The 19,418-nt window shown below is 58.3% G+C and overlaps 1 protein-coding gene across 5 annotated transcripts in view; it reads left to right on the forward strand.

The window, feature by feature from the left end:
- Positions 1 to 2,669: 2,669 nt before the first annotated feature.
- Positions 2,670 to 19,418, forward strand: part of LOC102976086 (unconventional myosin-XVIIIa) — a 26,921-nt gene continuing 10,172 nt past the window's right edge. The window contains exons 1-20 of one of the 5 annotated variants that reach the window (XM_055082771.1): positions 2,673 to 2,903; positions 4,037 to 4,165; positions 4,894 to 5,037; positions 5,427 to 5,516; positions 5,648 to 5,767; positions 5,966 to 6,077; positions 6,509 to 6,636; positions 6,970 to 7,124; positions 8,925 to 9,048; positions 9,137 to 9,337; positions 9,886 to 9,996; positions 10,469 to 10,573; positions 10,839 to 10,985; positions 11,349 to 11,462; positions 12,821 to 12,937; positions 13,126 to 13,209; positions 13,648 to 13,785; positions 15,861 to 16,046; positions 16,436 to 16,575; positions 17,355 to 17,399. In XM_055082771.1, the coding sequence (XP_054938746.1) occupies positions 2,817 to 2,903; positions 4,037 to 4,165; positions 4,894 to 5,037; positions 5,427 to 5,516; positions 5,648 to 5,767; positions 5,966 to 6,077; positions 6,509 to 6,636; positions 6,970 to 7,124; positions 8,925 to 9,048; positions 9,137 to 9,337; positions 9,886 to 9,996; positions 10,469 to 10,573; positions 10,839 to 10,985; positions 11,349 to 11,462; positions 12,821 to 12,937; positions 13,126 to 13,209; positions 13,648 to 13,785; positions 15,861 to 16,046; positions 16,436 to 16,575; positions 17,355 to 17,399 (2,477 nt within the window). In that variant the 5' untranslated portion in view covers positions 2,673 to 2,816. Of the gene's footprint in view, positions 2,904 to 4,036; positions 4,166 to 4,893; positions 5,038 to 5,426; positions 5,517 to 5,647; positions 5,768 to 5,965; positions 6,078 to 6,508; positions 6,637 to 6,969; positions 7,125 to 8,924; positions 9,049 to 9,136; positions 9,338 to 9,885; positions 9,997 to 10,468; positions 10,574 to 10,838; positions 10,986 to 11,348; positions 11,463 to 12,820; positions 12,938 to 13,125; positions 13,210 to 13,647; positions 13,786 to 15,860; positions 16,047 to 16,435; positions 16,576 to 17,354; positions 17,400 to 19,418 lie in introns of all 5 variants that reach the window. The other 4 variants (XM_055082766.1, XM_055082769.1, XM_055082772.1 and 1 more) reach the window with 4 other exon arrangements.

Below are 19,418 nucleotides of genomic sequence, written 5' to 3' on the forward strand. Positions count from 1 at the left end.
TTTCTGGGCTGCTCTACCTGTACGCCTTTATAGTACCTCAAACTCAGCACGCTCACACCAAACTGATTATGTCTCCTCCCAAACCTATTCTTTCTCTTGTATCGCCTACCTTGGAGAATGGCACCAGTAACTAATTACTACACAAGTCAGAAACCTCCATGCGTCCCTAGCTTCCTCCCTCTCGTCTAACCCTCCCCCACATCGGGCAAGGCTTCATCTCCTTCAGGTCTCTCGCATCTCCCCCTCCTCTCCTCCCTTTGGTCAGGCTCTAGCCTTCTCTCCTATGGATTCCTGCCTAAGGGGTCCATGCATCCTCCACTCATGTGCCGGTGGGATTTCTATCAAGAGCAAATCTGACCATGCCCCTCCCCGAGAGAACCCTCCAGGGGCTCTCGGAGCACACAGGCTCACGTCCTTTGGCCCCTGCCCACCTATCTACTTGCCCCTTAACTGCTGCCCGCCCCACTCTCCAGTTAACACTGAACTACTTGGAGTTTCCTCGGCGCTCCCTGCTGTCTGTGCTTTCAGGCCTTTGCGCATGTTAGTCCCTCCGCCTGAAATGCCCTCACCCCTACTTTGGCTAATTCTTACTTGTATCTAAAGACGGCACAAGCAACACCTCCTCCGGGTGCCTTCCACAGCTCCCTTGTCTGGCTTAGATGCCTCCTCCTCTGTGTACTTCACCAATTTTCTTGTCTCGTTCCCCAACAAGATAGCGTGTTCCTCTTGCAGTCATCTTTATATCCCCGGAATCCAGCACGGGGCCTGACGCTGCGGAAGCCACCGAAAGTGCTCGCTGAATAAATAGCGGACTGAACGGAGGACGGGAAGGGCTGAGTGACTGGGCGTAGCCCTGCGTGGAGGTGGGGAGTCCCCGGGTGGGCTCCCTGACAGAGGCATCTCTCTGTAGGCGGTGGAGGAGCTGCTGGAGTCCTTGGACCTGGAGCAGAGCAGCTGCTGCATGGGCCTGAGCCGGGTGAGTTGTCCCTACAGGAAGGCAGCCGCCCTCACTCTCTGGTCACACTTGTCCACATGGCTGCCCCTCCCCTCCTGCTCTCCCTGCTCAGTCCAACTTCAGGAGTCTCCTGGGGCCCCTGCTGGGTCTTGCCCCCGCCAGCCCCCTTCCCCCCCCCCGCCACTCTGGGGCTGCCCTTCTTCTCAAGCTGCCCCCTTCAGGGCTGGGGGCCAGGAAGTAAAATACTCCAGCTGCAGCAAACTTGACTCTCCCTCCCTCTGAATAACTGGCTTGTTCAGTGCGAGGAACACCTCTGTGATGTCAGGAGGGAGTGGGTCAGAAGGTGGCCCGGAACTGGCCTGAGTCCTGGTGTGGGGAATGGGGAAGACAGAAGGGAGAGCTGGGAGAGGCAGGAAGGCAGATCCTCCTTGGGTGAGTCATCTGGGGCTGTCAGGGTCCCAGAGGGCAAGCAGGGCTCGGTGAGGCTGTGCCGCCGCCACCTGTCCACAGGCCGAATTCCTCACCTGAATGGAACGTCGTGCATAAAAGGCAGGCACACCCGGCCCCAGGTGCCCGTCTGCCGCATCGCTCCACACCAAAGCGCCAGCCGAGCGTCCCTCCCGCGGGGCAGGGAGCCTGGGCACCCCTCTCTCCCGAGACTGGGAGGCTTGACAGGTGGCATCCACGCTTGTGCTTCAAGGGCCAAGGTGGGACGGAGAGCGGTGGGAGCCACCGGGAGGGTTCTGGACTGTCTGTCTGTCAGCAGAGAGGGAAGGAACTCGTGGGAGTATGAGGTGGAAGGGGATGCTCGCAAAGAAGTCTTGCATATTGCTTGTCAGCGCTGTTCTCCCTGCTTTGCCTTCTGAGTCATGGTTTTGGTTCCTCTGCCCCCTCCCTCACTGGGGATCCGTTTCCTGTCCCCTGCCTCTATCTTTGTCTGTGCTGTCCCTGGTTTATGCTTTTCCTTTTGGCCGTGGCTGTCCCTGCTGGTCTCTATTCCTTGGTTTCAGATCCTGTTATTTTCTGCTTCTTTCCTTGTTCTCTGTGCCTTCTGTGGTCCCACCCTCTTTCCGTGTCATCTTTCTGGTTTTGGTCTCTGCCGTTGTCTGGCTCACCTTCTTGCTCTCCTCCTCCCCACCTGTCTCTAAGCTCAGGAGCGGCCAGCTGAGCTTCCTCCCTGGGAAGCCTGCAGTCAGATTTTTCACTGCAACCTCTTGCTCTCTCCCTGGGTGGGCTCCTGTCAACTCTGGCAGGCTGAACCGCTGCTGGCTGGCCTTGGGGCTGGCACCTCCTCCAAGGTATGTCTTGGGTAGAAGAAGGCCTGTACAGACTGGTCTTCTCCCCAGCTGCCATCTCCGACTCTCTGCATCATCCCGGGTGCCTGGCTGAAACAGGAGAACCCCAGGGCCCACTCAGGCTCAGAGCAGAATTAGGGGCAAAGTCAGATGTTTGCTGACATCTGGTTTGGGAGAGAAGTTTCAGGGCTTCTGGGCTGGGGTTAGTACTGGCTGGTGAGTGAGGATTCCCTGTGTGTTTGTCCCATTGCTTCAGAGGAAAGGGGGTCTCAACCTGAGCCCACAGGACCCTGAGGGTTCAGGCAAGGAAGTTTGGGTGTCTGAGAGCCTCCTGATGTTGTTTGTAAAACGTGTATGGATAGGTGTGTTTCACGGGGAGAGATGGCCCTGAGATGCCACCTAATACTCAGAAAGACTCAACCCCACAAATGTACAGCGGTTAAGAGAGGTTTGAGGCTCACTGCTCTAGACTCTAGACCATCCTTCCACTTCTCTGTGTGTTTCTGGGCCTTTCTCCATCCCCCTCCCTGACACCTCACTTCTGCCTGGTCAGACTGACCCCTAGCATGTTGGCCCACCCTCTCGGGGGACTTGGGTCTCTCACACCCCCTGTGGAACCTCAGGCTCACGCATCATGGGAAACGGAGGCTCAGGTAGGGCTCGAGACCCACGGGAGATCCCAGGCGCTCAGCCCCGCGTGTTGCAGAGGACTGAGCTGGCTTTCTCCCAGGCCTGCCTCGGGGGACTAGGTTCCTGCCAGAGGCAAAGCTTTCTCAGCAGAAAGTGCGGGCTCTCTCCCCACTTCTTCCCTGGAGGGAGGCCTGGGGACATTGTGCCTATTGGTTCTGAATGTTTCCCGTGGAGTTCACATCTTCTCTTTGCCCCACAAAAGGGAATTTTCTGTCTTCTGGGCAAGGTGGAGGTGGTGTATACCTAGATGGCCTTTGCCCTCTGCAAGGATACTAGTCTTTTTTTCACCTGACGATTCCCCCTCTTCTTCTTCTCTTAGCACAGAACATTTTACCCAGTCCCAGCTCAGGGCACCGAAGAGCGAGAGGAAAGGCTGGGTGTGGGGACATCCAGCTGGTTCCTCTCACGCCTGCCCTCCAGACCCCAAACCCGTGTGACAGGTCCCTCGCCTGGGCCAACCCTCACCCACCCCACTGGCTCTTTCACGAGATGAAACCTGGGTGTGGGGGCAGGGTGTTGGCACATGAAAGAGGAGACAGTCCGACATGAAACGGAGCCGGGAGGATGCAGAGGAGGGGCCCCCTCCCCGGCCTCCCCCTTCTCTGCACACTGCATCCTGGGCCTTTTCCTTCTTAAACACATACACCACCGTCCACCTGATCGCAGGCAGCTGGAGGCCAGAGGCGGCTGGAGCCTGCGGTTGGGCCTGCAGTGGCCGTGGGTACAGGGGCGTGGGCGGTGCTGCTGGCAGCCCTGGGGGAAGAAGCCACCATAGGTGTTGCTGAGGGGCGTCTCCCCGTATGACCGGCCGCTGCTTCACGTCCTTCTTGTCCCAGATGGCTTCCCTCCGGCCTCCCTCTCCTTTCATCTCTTTCCCACCTTGCTCCTCCCCTTCCAAAGCCTCCCCAGCCCCCAGCCTGGCCCTCCTCCCTCAGCCTCTTGCTTCCTCCCTCCTCGTAGACCCCGGGGTTTTCAGGCTCTTCCCAGGCCAAGGGCCACGCTCTGGGCCTGCTGGCTTTCTGTGCCGGCTGCTTGTTCCTCCGCCGGCTTGCCCCCAGCCCAGGCTCCCACCTTCACCTGGCCCGCTTCTCCACAGGTGTTCTTCCGGGCAGGCACACTGGCACGGCTGGAGGAGCAGCGGGATGAACAAACCAGCAGGAACCTGACCCTGTTCCAGGCAGCCTGCAGGGGCTACCTGGCCCGTCAGCACTTCAAGAAGAAAAAGGTGCTGCTCCAGGGACATCCGCGTCCCACTCCTCAGCCCAGATGGGCAGAGCTGAGCTCCTGGGGGGCGGGGCGGGGGCGGTGAAGGGACACTCGAGGGAACGTGCGGGCCAGGAGGCTGGTCGTGGGGCTATGAGTTATCATTATCTGGGGGAGAAGAGGCTGAACGTCCCAGGGGCAGCACGCCCTGGGCCAGGGCAGGGGATGGGCAGCTCCCCAGTGCCAGCGAGAGTGCTCGTGTATCCAGCGATGGGGCTGTGTGGCCTGGTCCGAGGGCTAGGGCGGTGGGGGGCAGGGCCCGGGCAAAGGTGGGCTCTGGATCATAGGCTGCTCCATGAAGATTAAGGAGCTGCGTCAGCGACTCCTTTTCTTATTAGCAAGTCCATAAAACAGCCAGTACCACCGACTCTTGTGTTTCAGCAAGATTAGGTTTTATAGCACATCTAGGCCAGGGTGCTGGAAATAATCAGGCAGCAAATAAAGCAGACGAAATTATTCCTAATGAGGGCGGAGCAGTTAGCGCCCAGTGCGGTACTCCCAGGGCCCGGCTGTCTGCCGCCCACTCTCTAAGGGACGGAGGGAGGCTGGGGGCAAGGGGTGGCTCTGGGAGTGTTTGACTCGGGGTCAGGTGGCCAGAGGAGCAGCCCAGCAGCTGAGCTGGTGGTGGGGAGGGTCCTGGTGGGCTCAGGACTGAGAGCCTGCTATGTGCCACGCCCCACCCCAACTTAGATCCAAGACCTGGCCATTCGCTGTGTGCAGAAGAACATCAAGAAGAACAAAGGGGTGAAGGACTGGCCCTGGTGGAAGCTCTTCACCACGGTGCGACCCCTCATTGAGGTACAGCTGTCGGAGGAGCAGATCCGGAACAAAGACGTACGTAACAGCCTGGGAAGGCCACGCTGCCGGGAGGGAAGGGCTGTAGTACATCCACGTGGGCAAGAGTTTTGCCCGCTTGTCTTGGGCTCCCAAATGCTCCTTTGTTTAGTCCAGAGAGCTGGTATCCTTGAACTATGCCCAGCAAACAGAAGGCGTCCCTCTGGGGTGCTGGCTGAGCCCCTGGGTATCCTCTTAGGATAAGACCTCAAGCATCCTCAGCATATGGGGAAGGGTCTAGGGATGGAGCCCCAGGGAGGCAGTGGCTTCCAGTTCCCTTGTGTCCCGGCCCGAGCTTCACCAGCTTCGTTCACCCCAAGGGTGCAGCTCCTGGGCCCCAACCTCTCCCAGTGCCTCTGGCTCACTTTGCCCGCCTTACTGCACCCTAGGAAGAGATCCAGCAGCTGAGGAGCAAGCTTGAGAAGGTGGAGAAGGAGCGGAACGAGCTGCGGCTCAGCAGTGACCGGCTGGAGACCCGGGTGAGTGCCTCCCAGCACCAGACAGACCGGCCCACCTCCGCAGGGTGCCCAGCCCAGGAGGCCCCCCACTGCTGTTCCAGCTGAGTGAGGCGGGCAGTTCAACTGGTGGCGACTCCCTCCCCCAACCCCAGATCTCAGAGCTGACATCGGAGCTGACGGATGAACGTAACACGGGAGAGTCCGCCTCCCAGCTGCTGGACGCGGAGACCGCCGAGAGGCTCCGGGCTGAGAAGGAGATGAAGGAGCTGCAGGTGAGGGCAGGACCGTGCTAGCGGCCGCCGCACTCTAGTGCCCACCGCTCCCCCAATGATAGGTGGCACCTCTGCCACCAGCCCGGCACCCCTGTCTGCCCCGGGTGAGCTTATGACCGTGGTCTCGGTGGTTCAGGGGCGCGGGTGGTACTGAGTGAGGGGGTAGAACGGCATACCTCATAACCTCCTCTTCCGCAGACCCAGTATGATGCACTGAAGAAGAAAACGGAGGTGATGGAAATGGAGGTGATGGAGGCCCGTCTCATCCGGGCAGCTGAGATCAACGGGGAAGTGGATGATGATGACACAGGTGGGTCAGAGGCTGGAGGACTTGGAAGTGGCCTGAGTGGCAAGCTCCGATGCCCACCCCTAGGAAACCACACCCCTTGTCTCCCGTCTGTAGGGCTGTTTTAAGGCTACGTGAAATAAATTGATGAGAAAGTAGAGGTGCCAGTAAGTGCAGGTGATTATCGTGGAGGGCGGTAACAACCGTGATAATGATGATGTCAGAGGAGCACGGTCTGGCGGTCCCTGGGGAGAAGACAGCACACGTGGCCACATCACCCTCTCTAGGCTTCTCCCAGCTAGTGGCTCCTTCTGCCTTGGGAGGAAGCCACCGTTCCAGGGACCTTTCTGAGTCCCTCCAGCTGACTCCACCTGCTGCCCCATCCTTCGTCCCCTCGGCCCCTTCTCGGGGACTCTCAGCATCTCAGTCCTCCCTTGTCTGCCCCCACCCCACAGGTGGCGAGTGGCGCCTGAAGTATGAGCGAGCAGTGCGGGAGGTGGACTTCACCAAGAAGCGGCTCCAGCAGGAGTTTGAGGACAAGCTGGAGGTGGAGCAGCAGAACAAGAGGCAGCTGGAGAGGCGGGTGAGTCTGGTGGACGAAGTGGAGGTCTGTGCCCGGGAGGAGCTGGGAGGAGCTGGGAGGGGCTTGGTGCCACACGTTGGCCCAGGGAATGACCGGAGCCAGGCAGGCCCTGGGAGCAATAGAGAAGGGTTGCCATGTTCGCCTCTCGGTTCAGGGGACAACCAAAGGCAAACTATTGTTAAGAGTGTGTCTTAGGTTCCCTGGACGACCCTGACTTCATCCCTCATCCCCACATCTCCCCCTCATTCACCCACTTCCTTCTCCTCACCTCTTCGACCAATACTTCTGGGCCTCTCAATGGCTGCTGACCCCGCACCCCATCTTGCCCCCTAGCTTGGAGACCTGCAGGCAGATAGCGATGAGAGCCAGCGGGCCCTGCAGCAGCTCAAGAAGAAGTGCCAGCGGCTGACAGCCGAGCTGCAGGACACCAAGCTGCACCTGGAGGGCCAGCAGGTCCGCAACCACGAGCTGGAGAAGAAACAGAGGAGGTGGGTGGGTCCCCTGCCCTGGACGCAGAGGACTTCCTAGAGCAGCCCGAGACAGGGTTCCCTGCCTCCCTCCAGGGAGGAGAGAAGAGGGGGCCTGAATTTGGCCAGGGGCTTTGCCTGCATGATCACTCATCCTGGAATGTGAGTCAGGGTCTCACTCCTAAGGAGCACGCAGACCACAGCCCCACCAACGGCCTGCTCAGGCCTTCGCTCTCGGACATGCTCCCCTCAGTATATGCTGTCACCCTGCCTGGGGCCAGGAAGGATGGGTGTCAGCCAGAGCCCGTGCAGGAACCTCTCCATGGCGGCCCTGCCTCTTGCCCTCGCCCAGCTCCCCACCTCTCCCTCGCCTCAGCTGCACAAACACACTCTCCTGACTAATGTCGTTAAACTATCGTGCCACTTCCATCTCATTATGGTAATGACACAAAGTGGGGGAGGTGTAGCCCTCACAGGAGAAAATCCAATCTAAATTAATTTCCCTGGCTGGGGATGGGAATGGGATGCCTCTATTAGTAATAGGGAGGAACCCACACACCCTGGGAACAGCAGGCTGCCCCAGGGGGTGGGAAGGGCACCCGGTTCCCCACTGCAGGGGTCGGGTTCTCAGCAGAGGCACCAGTTGCCTTTGTGAAGGGGCAGCCCCACACCCACGCCCCTGGGGGTGAGGACGGCAGGGCTGAGTCCTTTCAGTGACCCAGGGTTACCCTTGGCCTTCTGGGCTCACTCGGGCCTGCCGGGCTTCTGCTTTGCAGAGAGTGAGGGGAGGTAGGAAGGCCTTATATTTCTCCCTCCCAGCTCTGTGACTCTCTGCTTCCCTAGTTCTCATCTTTACCCCCACCTTCCCTTTTACCTAGTGGCAGACACCCTTAGTGGGACACCCCGCCCCCGCTCAGAGCACCCCCATGACAGTGCCAGCGCGGCCTAGTTATCGGCTCACTGCACTCCCCGCCGGGCACCTTATTAGGTTTCAGCTGCCCCGAGTTTTCTTACTTTTTTTTTTGATGTGGTGTTGGGATGGAGATGAGCTGTTCAGTTTTCTGACAGGAAGCCGATTAGCTCTTCAGTGAAGGTGGTAAGAGGAATTTCAGCAATTTGCTCCTTCTGTAGCGTCACTGGGCAGGAAATGGAAGGCTGGGAAGTAGAGAAGTGAAGAAAGAGGCCCCCGACCGTGGGCCGTGTGCCCGTTGAAGCACGCTGCCAGCCGGGCACAGTGGGACTGGGGCCTCCAGCCTGGTGTGGGGTGCCCTGGGGGTGACAGGGGTGCTGCTGGGGCAGGTGGGCCTGGCCAGGGCCTGGTGCTCAGAGGTGGGGCAGCAGCCAGCTGCTCCATCTAAAGTTGCCAGACTGAACTGTAGAAAGTGAGTTAGACAAGGCAGGACGTCCATTTCTACCCATTCTGATGCCCGCTCTGCCCTCACCCTGGTCCCGCTTTCCGCTCTTTGATCTGTTGAAAGGGAAAAGGTCGAGACTTAATGCCAGAGGAGAGTCTGTCCACCTCTTCCCTGGAAGCAGTCTGTGGTTCCCTCTGAGGCCCATCTGGTGAAAAGGCTCCTTGGACCTGTTTGATGAAATCCCTACCCACCCCATCCCAGACCAGGTTGCTCAGCAGGGCCTAGGTGGCCTGACCTGTAACCCCTGAATGTCACCTGACCACTGGCCCCAAGTTCAGGCTGCATGATTCCCCCTGACTTGGGCCCTGTCCATATCTGTGGCACCACTTCCTGGCGGCCTCTGGGTGCTGGAGACCTGGACTCTTCCCTTATCTGATGGAGCCGCCATGGCCACGCTCCCTCGCAGGTTTGACAGTGAGCTCTCGCAGGCACATGAGGAGGCCCAGCGGGAGAAGCTGCAGCGGGAGAAGCTGCAGCGGGAGAAGGACATGCTCCTCGCCGAGGCCTTCAGCCTGAAGCAGCAAATGGAGGTGGGTGGGGCTTCCCATCATCCATACCCCAACCCCATCACAGGCTCGGGCCAGCCCAGGGCCAGCCTCATCTTCTCTTTTGCTCCAGGAAAAAGACATGGACATTGCGGGATTCACCCAGAAGGTTGTGTCATTGGAGGCTGAGCTCCAGGACATTTCTTCCCAAGAGTCCAAGGATGAGGCCTCTTTGGCCAAGGTCAAGAAACAGCTCCGAGACCTGGAGGCCAAGGTCAAGGATCAGGAGGAGGAGCTGGATGAGCAGGCGGGGACCATCCAGATGCTGGAGCAGGTGCTGAGGGCTTGGCTGAGGAAGGCACTGCCGTCCCCACAGCTACCCCGGGGTGTGGGCCAGAGGAGGACAAGATCCCAAATTCAATCGATCATTCCTTCTCTTATTCACAAAATATTGAGGGAGCACCTGATCTGTGCCAACCGCAGTGTGAAGATAATTAAGCTTTCATGGTACTTTCCACGAGAACAGATCTTAATTGACCTCCACTGGTGAGGGGCTCAGAGTACATGGCAGCAGGAAGGCCATGAGCCCATCCAGCCTGCCACTGAGTTGCCATGTCAGTTCAGGGAGCTAGAGCCTGGAGGCCAAGTGGAAAAGCTGCAGGACTGCCCCCACCCCCAGCAGCCTTCTCTGGGCCTGTGCCAGACATCTAGTAAAGGAGTTCAGCTTCTCTGGAGAAGCCACTTGCCATAGAAACAAGGTGGGAGCAAAGGGAGACGTTCCCTGCTCCCAAGCCTGGGGAGAGTGGCCCATCAGGGTGAAGTGGGGAGGGGTCAGGGTGCTGCTGGGAAAGAAACCCAGTCCCTACTCCCACCCACCTCCAGGCCAAGCTGCGGCTCGAGATGGAGATGGAGCGGATGAGGCAGACCCATTCCAAGGAGATGGAGAGTCGGGATGAGGAGGTGGAGGAGGCCCGGCAGTCATGTCAGAAAAAGGTAAAGCAACGGGCACTTACCTGTCCAATATAAATGCCGGTTCCCCCATCACTGCTTTGAAGTAAGGGCTTTTCTGTTTCTTTACCTTAGCCACACTATTTTCCATTGCTATTCAGGACCAGGCATCTCCGCTCGGGATCCTGGCATCGGCTGGGATGTGTGTTCTCAGGGTCTGTAGAGAAGCTCAGGCCCTTGAGGAGTTAATGCCCCCTGCTTTCTGTGCCAAGCAGCAGGCACAAGGGCTCTGGAGCAAGGGCTCCCACACGGGCCTGGGCCCCTGTGCATGGCCTGCCGTCCCTCCTCTCCCTCTCAGGCTGCTTTGAAACCCTAGGAACTTTGAATTCAGGGTCTGCCCCTCTGGGGTCATCCATGCTCAGCGCTGCCCCACTCTTTTCCCGGGGTGGGAGGATCCAGCAGGAAAGGGGCTGGCTGGCACCAGACACTGAAGGGACGAATGGGCCCCTGTTCCCAGTTAAAGCAAATGGAAGTACAGCTCGAGGAGGAGTATGAGGACAAGCAGAAGGTGCTGCGGGAAAAGCGGGAGCTGGAGAACAAGGTGGCCACGCTCAGTGACCAGGTGAGTGGAGACTGCCGGCTGCCGCAGGGAGAGCTGGGCACAGGAGGGGTGCTGGTTCCGTAGGGCCCGCTGTCGTCACCTGTGGGATGGGTGATCACATGCACTACACACGGGTTTCTCACCAGCTGGCATAATCCTGGCATTTCCTCTGTCATTGCTCATTAGGCATCTCTGAGAGTGAGGGTAGGGTGAGGAGTGGGCTTGGGGAAGACAGGAGGAGGCCCCGGGGCAGAGCCCAGAGCCCCAGCTTCTGGCGTCCACCCAGGTGAACCAGCGAGACTTTGAGTCAGAGAAGCGGCTCCGGAAAGACCTGAAGCGCACCAAGGCCCTGCTGGCAGATGCTCAGATCATGCTGGACCACCTGAAGAACAACGCACCCAGCAAGAGGGAGATCGCCCAGCTGAAGAACCAGGTACCTGCAGACAGGAGGTCATCAGTTTTCTCTCTCTCTCTCCTGCCCCTGTCAGTGGTTCTTGAGTCCTCGGGAAGGGAGGTGACAGGGAAGTGGGGAGAAGCCAGACTCCCCAGGGTCTGCGCGTGCTATATGCATGACTGTCAAGCCCCGGATGGTGTGGACGGGCTCAGCATCCACCACCCCTGTCACGGGAGGAGATGCCGGTACACACACAACACATCACAGCCCTGGGGTCTGAGGTAAACAGAGGAGAAGGAGAGCTCCTGCGTTCCCTCTCCCCTGCGAGCCTCCTGCACGGCCCTCCTGTCCCCAGGGAATGGCTGACGTCTCTCCCTGGGGCGGGGGTGGCTCTCTGTCCAGCTGGAGGAGTCAGAGTTCACCTGTGCAGCAGCCGTGAAAGCGCGCAAAGCAATGGAGGTGGAGATCGAAGACCTGCACCTGCAGATTGACGACATCGCCAAAGCCAAGACGGCGGTGAGGATGCGGGGTGTGCCGGGCCAGACTCGGGGGGCTGAGGGAGAATGGGGCTGTGACGGTGGCTGCTTTTACCCCAGCCCGGTCCCTTCACGCCAGGGCTTCCTGCAAGCGAGAGCGGGCCTCCCCTCCTCTGCCTCTCCCCACTCAGAGCAGAGGCCTGGGAGGGAGTGAGGTGGAGGAGGGAGCCAGCAAGGGCCCATCTCCCTGTTTAACCACCTGCCTGTGGGAGCTTGGCCACAGGCCCCAACACCATAAATAAAGGCAGCGAATGTGGCTGAGGGATGTAAACGGGTACCTAGAGATTAGCAGAAGCACCGATAAGAAGATGGGATGGCTCGTTTCCCTCCCCTGCCCCTGGCCAGCCCACTGACAAGCCCAAGCGGCAGCTAATTAGAGTGCTTATTTAATGCCTCCCTTTTAATTCCCCACCTCTCCCACGGCCCATCCATCGGCCAAAAACTCATTACTGGGATACGGCCATGGTACCTCCTCAGGCAGGGAATGGGGCAGGGGAGGAGGCTGGGCTTGGCTCTGGGCTCCCTGGTCCCCCAGCTAGTCACCTGACTGCTGAGAGATGCCAATCTCCTGGGCTTGATTTATCCCTGTGACATTTATGCTCCTCAGCAGTTTTCAGGTGAGTAATTCAAATTCCTTAATTGTGTTAAAAAGGGCTGTTATAAAATTACCATTTTATTTAAATCCGAGTTAATAAATTTCTTGGCGGAGTCTTCCGCAGCTCCCCACGTCCCGGTAACAAGATGGATGGGGCAGAGAAGGAGCCAACGCAGTCATTTTGGTTTGGAATTACAGGCTAATAGATTCATTCATTTCCTGAACCTGCTGTTGGCTGTCTCTTCTCCTCCCCCCCTCCCACCACCCCCCACCCAGGAGTGGACTTGGCTGTGGGCACTGGATGGCCAGGGAGCAGGCAGTCCCAGGAGAAACATGCCAGGAGAGTTTCACAGATTTGAGGGGTCCTTCCTTGGGGCCTGAAGGGGGCAGAGTGTGCACAGGTTAGGGCCTGAACGCTAGTACTAGGATGACGGGTCGTTGGTTCTGGACAGACCTTTTCTGCCTTCTCATTAGCCTCCAAAGAGCTGTCTGAAAGCAGCTGTCATTTAGCCCAGGGTCTGCCTGAGCTGCAAAGACAGCCCTTTTCCCTCAGCTCCCTGGCCCACAGCAGGACAGGCAGTTCCCTGAGCGTCACTGGTCCTGGAACCTCCTCCAGCGGGTGGGCCTGGCCCTATCATCACCCCGTCCCATTGGAGGTGGCCTAGGGAGGTTCAGTCTCTCCACCGAGGGCCATCAGGCAGGCCAGGCCTGATGCTCTCTGATCTGTCTTTGCCTCTGTCCAGCTGGAGGAGCAGCTGAGCCGCCTTCAGCGTGAGAAGAATGAGATCCAGAGCCGGCTGGAGGAGGATCAGGAGGACATGAATGAACTGATGAAGAAGCACAAGGCAGCCGTGGCTCAGGTACCCTGCCCAGGAGTGCCCCACCACAGCCTGCAGAAGCACTGTCCTCTGGTCCTCCTCTAGGTCCCTGGCACAGCCGCTTCTCTGGGGGGTCATGGTGCCTGTGTGCCCTGGCCTCAGTGAGGGGTGCGGTGGGATGGATTTGGTGCTCATGGGGGATCCTGCTTCAGCACCCTCTCCTTTCCCAGGCCTCCCGGGATCTGGCTCAGATGAATGATCTCCAAGCTCAGCTAGAAGAAGCCAACAAAGAGAAGCAAGAGCTACAGGAGAAGGTGGGGTCCAGGGTCTCCCTTGGTAGAGAGAGGGTGCCAGGGTCACTGTGTGTGGGGACCGACTCCCGAGCTCACAGGCAAGCACGTGCTTCAGTCGGCCATCAGTCAGCGTCAGCAAGTGCAGAGGCCTAGGCTTGGAGCCGTGTCACCACGGCAGACGTTTCGGCTTCAGCTGCCTCATTTCGCATTTCTATGCCCTCTCTGGTCCTTAGCTTTCTCTTTTCTCTCCAAAGGGCAAAATCTGTGCCCGCGCAGGGCCAGGTGGGGAATGCCCCTGGCTCGGGGCCCCATCCTTCCACCTCCCTGTGCATCCCTCCCTCCCTCAGCCTTCTAGTCACCATGGTGATCTTGCTGGGGGGTGGGGGGAGAGAGAACCTGCCCCTTCCCTTTCCAGGCTCAGTTCTTTCTTCCCTTCCTGCCGCCCCGCCCAACCCGCAGCTACAAGCCCTCCAGAGCCAAGTGGAGTTCCTGGAGCAGTCCATGGTGGACAGGTCCCTGGTGAGCAGGCAGGAAGCTAAGATCCGGGAGCTGGAGACACGCCTGGAGTTCGAAAGGACCCAAGTGAAGCGGCTGGAGGTGGGTGCACACTTCCCCGTCCAGTCCTCAGCAGGCAGGGCTGAGCGGCCCCAGCGTCTGGAGCCACGCATGCTCAGCAGGGCCCGGCAGGCCCGCAGCCACTGCTGCTCCACGGAGGCCTCTGCCAAGCTGACAGGCCAGCTGACGGGGCGGGTGCCTTCTCCCCCGCTCGCCAGGCCTGCTCTCTGGGCACCGCGGAGCCTGCCTGCCTTACATTCTGACTCTGTGCTTGCTTTCTGCCAAGGGACCAGAGCAGCTTAGCTTTTCGTCTTCATATTTTCCTCCACCGTGCACTCCCGCCGCCGGTCCCCTCACTCGCTCTCCGGCAGGGTCATAAATATGCAGCGGATGGCACCACTTCTGCCAGGGCTGGAGCCTGTCCTCTCATCTCACCGCTCGCTCTTTCTCTCCCTCCCGGTTTTTTATTCCCTTTTTTCCTCAGTTCTTCCCATGCTTGCATTCTCTGCTTTTTCTCCTTCCCTCTTCATTTTCCTCCATTTTTGCCCCATTTTTTCTTCTTCCTCTGTTTATTTTCTCCCCAATCTCATTCCCTTTCTTACCCTGACCTATTTCTTCCTTTCTCCCCATCCCATTTGTCCTCTCCCTCTACTTTTCACCCTTCGACCCTTCTCCTTTTTCTGTTCACCTCCATCTTCCCTTTCCACCCCTCCTTCCTCCCAACTGTAATCTCCAACCTCCACATTTAATCCTTTCGGTTCCACTCTCCTGAAGCCAGCGTGCTCCAGCCCCTCCCTCTCCAGCAGAGCAGGTAGGAAGAAAGAGGCCAGCAGAATGATCTCTCCGGGTTTACACCCCTCTCACCCTATTTTAAGTTCTCCTCCTCCATCCCAAGCATGTAGACATCTGTCTGAGCACTGACAGGCCTTCGTGAGAAGTATGTTCACGGTGGGGGTGCTGAGGAGCGTCCCTGCCACCTCCCCATTAACCCCTGAGTCGGTGGAGCAGGAAAGAGGGTGGGGATGGAAATAGGCGACTATGGAGCTGGCAGTGGGCATCGGAGGGCATTAGTACCCTTGACCTTCGAAGAAAATATGGCTGCACCTCCCAGGACAGGGTCACAGTCCTCTGGCGAGCTAGAGAGAGTGAAGGAGACTTAGTCCGTGTTCTGCCTTGGTAATATTTTGATCCACGTTTTACACACAGGAAGGGTTAAGTAGGTTGCCTAAGGCCCCAAAGCTGTCAAGGCGCAGAGGAGGCCATTGGTCTGGTGGATGTAAAATAGGACAGACCTGCTGCACTTGCCTCCTTTTCTCATGGGCCCCAGTCCCTCTCCTCAACTCTCTCATTTTCCCTTCTGCTCAGAAAGGCAGTGCTGTGGTTTAGATGCACAGAATGTTAAACACATACAGCCCTTAGAGATGTAGCCTTATTTTAGAGACACAGAGCCTGGGGGCTGAGAGTGGCGACCCCACGGCCAGTCAGCGGTAGAACCAGGATTAGGACCAGAAGCAGCGTTCTTCCCTCACACTCTGCCCCAATCTCCAGGGATTTTTTTGCTCAGCGTCCTGTGGCGCAGAAGGGAGAAATGTGTTCCCGTTTCGGGGGAAAGAGAGATTCATCAGGCTTAGAGGAATGGCTTTGTGTTTGGCATGTGGTGACTGTTCAGTCTCCTCCTAATCCAGAATTCTCAGTAAAGCCGTTTACTTCTGAGCACAGGCCCTAGCTTTTGGAGCTTCTGGGTTTAGGGTCTCTGAGGGAAACCCTGCTGCCCGTGGAGGCCCCACACATGGCATCAGTGTGGACAGGCCCAGACTCTAGCCAGAGCTCTCCTCCGACCTAGGTGGTGATGATGATGATAATAGCACCTTTCATCTTCCAGAGTCCCTTCACATACATTACTTTATTCGGGCCTTAAAAGACCCCTGGGGAATAGGTGTTATTCTCCCTTTTTTACAGAAGGACAAAGGAAGCCGCCTCCGAGGGCTTTCGCTGCTTGCCCGGCTAGCCAGTGAGCGGGGCAGCCGGAGCTGGAGCCGGGCCTCCTGACTCTGGAGCTCTGCCGCACCCCGCTCTCTGCCTGGCTGATGGGTCTCTCTTCCCACCTACCTGTCCAGAGCCTGGCCGGCCGGCTCAAGGAGAACATGGAGAAGCTGACTGAGGAACGGGATCAGCGCACGGCGGCTGAGAACCGGGAGAAGGAGCAGAGCAAGCGGCTACAGCGGCAGCTCCGGGACACCAAGGAGGAGATGGGCGAGCTTGCCAGGAAGGAGGCCGAGGCGAGCCGCAAGAAGCATGAACTGGTAATGCCCCCTACCCACGAGGCCTGAGGCTGGCAGCCCTCTGAGAAGCTGCTAAGCACACACCTCCACAGCCGTGGGCTTGTGGAGGTGGGCTGCAAAGAAACCATGGTTTAGTTCTAAACCAGAATGAGAGGGAAGAGAACACGTCAAGAACACAGTCCACAGAGCCTAAGGGCAGGCCAGGGGCCAAGGGTGGTACCGGAGTCTCCGTCAGGCAAGGCCAGGCCTCAACAGCCCAGCAACAGCAGAGCAGAGAAAGCTCTGCAGGTTCTCAGCGGCACCCACGTAGCTGCTGCCTGGCCCAGAGAGACTGGAAGCCGGCCTTTTCTGGGGCAGCTGGGTGAGAGACTAGCCCTCCTGTGGACTGGACTGCCCCCTCTCCCTCCTAGGAGCTGGATCTGGAGAGTCTGGAAGCTGCTAACCAGAGCCTGCAGGCTGATCTGAAACTGGCGTTCAAGCGCATCGGGGACCTGCAGGCCGCCATTGAGGACGAGATGGAGAGTGATGAGAACGAGGACCTCATCAACAGGTGAGGGGCCTCCATGGCAACCGTGGCCGGCTCGGAGGCCCTCTTGACTGCCTCCAGACCAGGTAGAACAGCTGCAGTCTGGGTCTCCCCACCACTGAGCCTCCAGCCCACCCTCCCCTCATTGCCACACCCCGGCATGGACCCTCTCCTGCAGCAGCTGAGGGCTGGACAGCTGCTGCCCGGGTGAGACACCCTCCGCGCTTCCTCCCGGTCCTTCTCCCCAGGCCTCCCAGGGATCTGGCTCTCCAGCTCTGCCCGTTCAAGATGAGTTATTCCCCCCGTTTAGCTGCATTTTTGATGGCGCCTGCCCCACTCTGGGGAGAGCAGAGATTTAAGGGCCCTGGTGCCTTGTTACCGTGCCAGAGTTTTTCTCACATGAGACCCACCCAGGGAATGGTTTAGCAGAGAGATTTGTAGTCTTAGGCCGAGGAGGAAGTCACAAGGCAGGCAGACTGGTAGTGGGGGTGGGGTCAGGCCCTGGAGAAGCTCCCAAGGCTGCCCTGAGCAGACCCCCCCAGACTTGCCCCCATCCCACCCGAAGGCCGAGGCCCCATCCTGCTCCTGGGATGCCCGGGGAGCCTGCTCCTCTAGGGCAGGGGAATGGTGCCCCAGGCGGCCTGGACCTCCCTCTGAGGACAGCACTGTCCCACTTCCTGGTCTCAGCCAGCCACAGCCTTGTCTTGCTGAGGAAGGAGGGGTCCTCGGCTGAGGGGTCCACCTTGGTTGACTTTTCTGTGTTCTTCCGGCCCCCTTGCCCACCATTTTCTTTCTGTTTCCAGTTTGCAGGACATGGTGACAAAGTATCAGAAAAGAAAGAATAAACCGTGAGGACTGGAGCGCACGCGCTCTCTGCCTCTCCTCGCGTGGTGTCTAACCTCCCCCTAACCCTGGGCTCCCGCCCTGCTGCATGTCGCATGTGGACACACAGCCTCCTCTCCTCCTCTGAGCTAGTCCCTCATGCTAACGCGGCTCACTCTGTCCCAAGGGAGGCAAGGGGGCAGGCCGCGCCCTGTACAGCACAGGCAACCAGGGTGCTCCACCTGGAAGGCTCACTGGCCCCCCACATCCTTGGTCGGCAGGATGGGGGCTCCGTCAGAAAGGGGAGCTCAGCCTCATTGGGTGGTACCCACAGCCTGCCTTCCTGAGCTTCAGCCTCTGCCCCATCAGAAACCAAGTGTAGCTGCTTCCCGGCCTCTTTCTCTGGGGAAAAGTCTGTTTGGGCTGGATTTCTCCCCATCCTTGGGCTCCTTTGGAGCCTGAGCTGCCTGAAAGAAGTGGGTATGTTTCATTTTGAAAGGTCCGCCACCTTCTTTTGGCAGACAAGGGTAGAAGGTGAGGGGCATCTAACAGTTACTTGTTGGGAGAAAGCATCCAGACAGGGGAAGGGAACACAGCCGGATGTGTTTACTTTACTCTCCGCCGGCACCTTGGGCAGAAGGAGGCCCCAGGCATTTGTGCTGCTGTCAGTCAGGTGGCGGGAAGCCCAGTAGATCCACCCCCGTCCGTTTCCTTCTTTCTGGGTGGGAGCTGGGCAGCTGGGGCAGATGTGCGGGCCCTCAGGCAGATCGGGGTGATCCTCCTTCAGGTCCGACAGGGCTGGTCTTTGGAGGTTGTTGTTCTAGCGCCGCTTTGGGTTTCCTCCCCCACTCTCTCTTGCCTGGCAGGCCTCCTCCCCTGGCCAGGATGGGCTGGCGGCAGCGCAAAGGACTCCGTGAGAGCTAATGATAAATGTAATAGTGTGTAACAGTGATAGAGGGCCGCTGGAGCCCGGTTGTCACACGCAATTAATATCCCCTGCCGTTCTGTCTCCGTTTGTTTGTTCCCCCGCGATTCAGCTCCCAGTTAACTAATAGCACATGAGCCTGGACATAAATTGTATTTGACGCGAGGTTTAATTCCGACCATTTAAAATTTCAACTGCCCCCCGAGCCTGCCTGCCCCTGGAGTTTGTTTACGGGCCTGATTATTTAAGGAAAAGAATCCAAACAAAACATCCTCTATAGGCTTGAAACTAAAGGGAAGGCAAGGGCGGGCAGGCCAGCTTCTCAACCCATTCGCTGCTCTGAATGTCAGGAGGCAAATTCATATTCTGGGCCCATGACTGTCTGTCCCCTGTGTGTTCCAGCCCTGCCATCCTTGGGCTGGAGGAGCTTCGAGGACTGATAAAATGCTCAGTTCAGATCATATTCTAAACTACTGCACACGCGCACACACACACCAGCGTGCACTCATGCAGGCACACAGGGCCTGCATTCCTAGCCGGCTTCCTGCTGACGGCAGAGGGGGTCTTTTCCTCAGCAGCTCTGGGCCCCTGCTCCAAGTTATTGAGCGAGTGTGCTAAGGCAGCCAGAAAAATAATGTTTCGATTTACTTAGAGATACAGTTCTTGTTGCCATAACCCTAATGAAAGCAGTAAACAGCACAGTATTAAGGGAGATTTATACAGAAATGCTTTTAACACGTAGACATAGATTTTGCGATGCATACAGCACCTCCTTTCTAATGGCAATCAATATGGTTATGAACGGCAGTGATAAATTACAGGCTCTGAAGCTAGAGAAGGAGGTTTTTTGCACGGGCGTATAAGTCAGGTGGTATTGGCGTTCCACAGGGCCTGTGCACCATAGTAAATCTGCCAGGCTCGAACGGGCACAGGGCTTGCATTAGCGGTTTCGGGGCTGTCTGCTAAACTCCTGTTTAACCGGGGCATCAGCCAGCCTGGTCTTTGTTATAATTCGGTATTGGACGGAAGCCCATAAAATATGCTTCTTGGGGCTTCCCTGGTGGCGCAGTGGTTGCGCGTCCGCCTGCCGATGCAGGGGAACCGGGTTCGCGCCCCGGTC

The sequence above is a fragment of the Physeter macrocephalus genome, unplaced genomic scaffold (genome assembly GCF_002837175.3).
Source record: "Physeter macrocephalus isolate SW-GA unplaced genomic scaffold, ASM283717v5 random_352, whole genome shotgun sequence".
NCBI lineage: Eukaryota > Metazoa > Chordata > Mammalia > Artiodactyla > Physeteridae > Physeter > Physeter macrocephalus.